The sequence below is a fragment of the Triticum dicoccoides genome, chromosome 4A, assembly GCF_002162155.2.
Source record: "Triticum dicoccoides isolate Atlit2015 ecotype Zavitan chromosome 4A, WEW_v2.0, whole genome shotgun sequence".
Classification (NCBI taxonomy): Eukaryota; Viridiplantae; Streptophyta; class Magnoliopsida; order Poales; family Poaceae; genus Triticum; species Triticum dicoccoides.
This window is the reverse complement of record NC_041386.1, coordinates 270,182,689-270,188,177: the sequence shown is the minus strand read 5'-3', so window position 1 is coordinate 270,188,177 and position 5,489 is coordinate 270,182,689. Positions and strand designations below refer to the sequence as shown.

Sequence of the window (5,489 nt, the reverse complement as noted above, 5' to 3'; positions counted from 1 at the left end):
GCTCCATGATGGCCTTAATTTTGAAAATTTCAAAATTCAAACTTTCAGTTTCAATTTTTTTGATAAAATTACACATGCACATAAGGATGTAATGTGTATGTGAGTAAGATTTCAGGATGAAATAACTTGAATTGCGAGCTACAGAGAAAAACAAAAATCATGGACTATGAGGATAAACAGTTCATCTATACCTCTATACCAATATAAAAAGACCAAAAGGGGTAGATCAATTAATCTCGGCCATCAAATCATGTCAATCCAACGACTTAGACTGCTTCAATGTCAAGCGTTCAACACATTTAGCATGCAGTTAATTTCATGTCAAATATAATGCTAATCACATAATAATACGTAAATAATATCCTATCTAATATCCGCATGCACTTAATATACTTCCAAATTAACGTGCATTGCACGTACACATTGACTAATATGCTAAAAGCTCTAGATTTGCTTTTTTTAGCTTTCATTCTGACCTAAAAATTTACATACATCTACATTATGCCTCTAGATATATGTATACCTTTTTCAGAATTTTGTGAAACCAAAAAATTTGAATTTTATTTTCAAAATTAGGACTTCCACGGAGCTCGGTCTCCATTCGGCATTTTCGGTCACGAGCTTCAAAAAATGAAACGGAAGGGGGAAAGGAGAAAAAGAAAAGGAAACAGGCATGGGGAACTGAATTAGGACAAGCACAAGAAAAATCCTTCAAAAAAAAAGGACAAGCACAAGAAACGGAGAGTAAGAAGCAGAGAGGGGTTGGATCCAAGAAGAGGGTGGGGAGGCTACATGGAGGCGGCGATGGATCTGATGCGGCGGATGCCGCCGGGGAGCACCGAGACGGCGCTCAACGCGCTGCTCTCCCTCCTCCCCGACCACTCCCTCGACCTCCTCTCCCAGGTCGACCTCCGGCTCCAGGTAGGCAACCGCCGTTTCTTGCTCCGCGTTTACACCACTTCTAGCTCACTGATTCGGATAGGTGTTAAACTGCGTCGAAAACATTCCCCTGTAATTGCTCAGCGGGCATGCTGTCATCGATTCCTTTCATGTGTTGAATTTAGACAAGAAATCCACCTCCTTTAGGTTTATGGCACGCCCCTCTTTTGCGTCATTGGATAAAGTCGAGTAAAATGACTATTGCATTCTACAGTACGTTTAGGTGCTTGAATCGAACTTGCACCACTGGATATGTTACTCGAGTGGCTCTAACCAACCTCGCTAAAGGTTGTTTTAGGCGATGTTTTCTTTTTCAATGTTCTAACATAGAAGCAATTGATTTCATTCCATTTAGTGTTTCTCATTCTTTTCCCCCTTCTTTTCTTCTGAACGTTGTAAACATTGCAGGTTTGCATGGATAAGGAGAACAATAAGGAATACATTCTTTGCGAGTATAACCGCGACACCGATTCCTATCGGTCAGCAAACCCTTGATACCTCCCTGATTTCCATTTTACTTATGCTCTCTATAATCATATGCATTGCGGGAAGAAATCATCCTATGAACTAGGTGACACACCACATATTGCTGCGGGAATTTCTAGACTATATAACGTTAAAGGCTGGTAAGATGATAGCATTAGCCTTTGAAGAAGATAGTAGACACAACATACAACGTATCTAAAAGTTAGTCATCAGGTAACATAATCTAAAATTTGTAAAACTGTTTGGTCTCCACAACCACACTGTTGTAGGTGAAAGCGGCTGCCCACATCACATTTCTCCAATGCACAATCATTTTCTGGATGGACAGGAAAAGAACTCATGAATCATCAAACAAATAAATAATTAGAATGGTAAAAAAAAATCCTGTAAGATGGCATATTGCAAGGGGAGACATTCTAGCCAAACACAACAACTGCATATAGCACTTCATTGAGATGACAAGCTATGATGGTATTCAACCCTGACCGCATGCTCATAAATCATACCACGACATGATACATCGCCCTATCAGATCAATTAACTGCTTTCTGCAAAGAGACCAAATTGAGCAATGCAAGCTTTTTAAGGAAGTGAGGAAGACGTTGTATCAAACACAACACATGCATACTCTACTAGCGTCATAGGGTGGTTTATTGCATTGAAATGCTATATAAAAGTATTCACTACTTTCTTTTTGCCGGTGTATTCACTACTTTCATATTAACAGTATCACAAATAACATAATCTTTTGTCAGATAAATGAATCAATTTATGCATAGGCCCCACACTGTATCATTGGTACTTTTGTATTATTAAATCTTCTGCAACATTGAGAAAGCAGGACAAGAAGTGAACAACAGAACAGAAACAGAAAAAGCAGATGAGAAAAAGGGAAGAAGAATATCATATCTCGTAGAGTACACACTGTACGTTATTTGCAGAGTCTTTCACCCTTGGCCCATCTGTAGGTTGCAGTAATGTGTCGCCACTAAAAGTAAAGCAAACTGAGCTTCTGTGAGATACAAACATAGAAGGGAAGGAAACAAACATTGGGAAAATGGAAAAAATATAAAGGAAGAGAAGTTCATGAAATAGAGGCTGGCCTTTATGATGCTGTTCATATGGCTGTGTGGCTGCAGTGGAAGAACATGGTGAACGAGTCTCTCTCGTACTGGAGCCATAGAAAAAAAGAATGTGGAGGAGACAGAGCAGTTGCTGCTGTAGAAACAGATGAAGGGGGACCCATGGCGAAGATTGATTAGGAGATTTTAAGCGAATGGGAGAATTCAAAGCACAAACACACACGATTGCTCATGCATGTGGTTTGGAGCATTAGTTAGCGAGAAAAGCAACGAGTATGGGTTGATTTTTGGCTACAGATGGGTTCTAATCATTTGGGTTGAGACAAAAGAGGAAGGAGAAGCTGAGATGGCAGCGGAAACGTGACTAGAATGGAATGGTTGGGAGATACTGAAGAAGGCTGCACTATACCGCTAGATCCAATGGCCATAAATGAAGCTATGCTGCGTTGATAACAAAATGAAGAGCTGATATTTTTGGTGATTTGGCTGCATAAGAGAGCAAGAAAATAATGTTAGTGCAGATGAATTGTGTAAGAATACATGATAAATGAATCAAAACGAGAAAGGAAAAAGTGAAAGGATGCCTTGGAGGGACCTAGGATTAGGTGGTTGGTATTTCACACCGTACATCGCTATAATTGTCTTCTTTTGTTGCACTGCCTGATATAATCTTACTTACATTGATACTCCCTCCTGTCCTTTTTACTCCGCGTATTAGTTTTCTATCAAGCAAAACTTTGCAAAGTTTGACCAAATTTATATTAAGAAATATCAACATCTACAATACCAAATATATATATTGCGAAACTTACATTTTATAATGAATCTAAAAATATTGATTTGGCATTGTGAATGTTGATACTTTTTTGTATAAGTTTGGTCAAAGTAGAGATACTTTGACTTAGGGCAAAACTTATATGCAGACTAAAAAAGACCAGAGGGAGTATATCGCTACAGTATATTTGCTACAGTTATCTTCTTTTATTGCACTGCCTGATATAATCTTGCTTACATTGATATATCGCTACAGTATATTCCAATGAAACTTTGTTCAGTTCCACTTTCCATGACTGTAAATTATCAAGCGTTAGCCTTGCCAAACAAACCAAATGATCCAATAAGTAAATGCATCGAGAAAATTAGTGCAAAAAGTTGAATTAGTGGATGTGATTCCCGTTCTTAATTCAAATTTGTTTCTCATTTGTTGATATTGAGTTGCCTTTCAGATCACCTTGGTCAAACATATATGAGCCTCCTTTAGAAGATGGGACAGTTCCCTCAGAAGAGATGAGGAATCTTGAAGTCGAGGCAAATGAGGTTTTCTCTGTCTATCGTGATCAGTAAGATTCATATTTTATTTACTTGACCTTTTTATGCAGTAATGTACTAAGCACATGCAGCATGACGGAATGTTATCACTTGTAGTAGAAGATTACACTATCCGGCATACAGGTGTTAATATATATAGTAGGTGAAGGCTAAAGCATGTAATTCGACCTTCTGTTGGCAATTAGGTACTATGAAGGTGGGATCTCATCTGTGTACATTTGGGAGGATGAAGACGAGAGTTTCATTGCATGCTTCTTAATAAAGAAAGGTCTGTTTGAATGCTTGATCTCATCTTATTAGCTAACCACATAGTCTATTTTATTATCATTTATTTCATTTTGTGGTTCCAGATGGACAAGGGAAAAGAAGTTATATGCAAATAGGTTCGTGGGATGCTATTCATGTTATCCAGGTGGCTCAAGATACACTGTCCATGAAGTTGTCAATTATTTTGCTGTTGTCTTATGTTACCTCATGATTTGACAAATGAATGTCCATGTACTGCAATAGGTTGGTCCTGAAGAGGAAGGAGCAGCACATTACTGCTTGAACAGCACTGTTATGCTGTCATTGACAACAGATAACAAGCAATCGGGAACTTTCAACTTGTCCGGATCAATTAGGCGGCAGGTTATCCATTCCTCCCTCTTCATATCAACGGAAGGTGCTATGTGAGATATATGCATGTCTTGCATCGCCGCTTTCCACAACTGTTGATGTGTGTATTAACAGAACAGATTCGATTCTGTCATCAACATAAACTGTACTTGTTGTAGATCAATTGTTTGTCAACATTACAATCTAGCAGTAAACCAGTATGCCTATCTGTAATTCTAGGTTCTAAATGGCGCCACTGGTTTTTGGTTTGGGGATATTGAGGCCTAACTGTGCTGGATGGATGGCCAAGGCTATCTGTTTTAGCTAGCTAGGCAGGAATTTGATTTTCGTTGATTAGAAACTGCTTGCTAAGCTGTCTGTGTGTTGGTGTTTTCAGATGAGCATGACTCTCGCTGTGGCAGATGGGCATCTGGTTAACATGGGGAAAATGATAGAAGAGATGGAGGGCAAGCTGAGAAATTCACTGGACCAGGTCTCAGCTTCGTCACTGTTAAAATATGTTGCCTACTCAGTCATTTCTATCAGTTCGGACTTTTGAGAAACTTGGCTAGCGCATCAGTTCAATATAGTATCAGAGCCATAAGGTCTTGGGACCAAATCCTGGCCAACACACTATTTAATATAAAAATAGTTAGGGCAACTCCAACGCACGGCCCCAAATCGTCCGCTTCTGTCTGTTTGGGGGTAAACGGACAAACGAGACGTCCCAACGCAGGACCCCATCTCTATTTTTTGTCCCGTTCGTGTCCGTTCTGCTCCATCTCCATACCAAACTTGGTCTGGGTTTGGGGCCGAGGCGGATAGAAAACAGACGTCTCACGTCCTCTTCGTCCGGAGTCTGGCCCACCTGTCACCCTCTCTCCTCTTTTCTCCCCCCTCATCAACCATGCCGTCGCCCACCCACCCACCCACCCAGGAAGCTGCGGGACGCCGAGGAAAAGCACAAGACGCCGGCGAGGAGCAGCAGCGCGGGACGGCGGTGAGGAGCTGCGGATGACGCGGGGTGCCGGCGAGGAGCTGCAGCGCGGGACACCC

General features: G+C 40.6%; 1 protein-coding gene across 2 annotated transcripts in view; it reads left to right on the top strand.

Annotated features, from left to right (window-relative positions):
* The first annotated feature begins 693 nt into the window (after positions 1-693).
* Positions 694-5,489, top strand: part of LOC119285773 (probable F-actin-capping protein subunit beta) — a 6,823-nt gene continuing 2,027 nt past the window's right edge. Inside the window, exons 1-7 of one of the 2 annotated variants that reach the window (XR_005139817.1) lie at positions 694-921; positions 1,348-1,418; positions 3,734-3,847; positions 4,022-4,104; positions 4,187-4,248; positions 4,347-4,500; positions 4,831-4,926. Coding sequence is in view for 1 of the 2 variants with exons in the window: in XM_037565102.1 (XP_037420999.1) it covers positions 793-921; positions 1,348-1,418; positions 3,734-3,847; positions 4,022-4,104; positions 4,187-4,248; positions 4,347-4,466; positions 4,831-4,926 (675 nt within the window). In the remaining variant the exon portion in view is untranslated. The remainder of the gene's footprint in view (positions 922-1,347; positions 1,419-3,733; positions 3,848-4,021; positions 4,105-4,186; positions 4,249-4,346; positions 4,501-4,830; positions 4,927-5,489) is intronic. The other variant, XM_037565102.1, reaches the window with a different exon arrangement.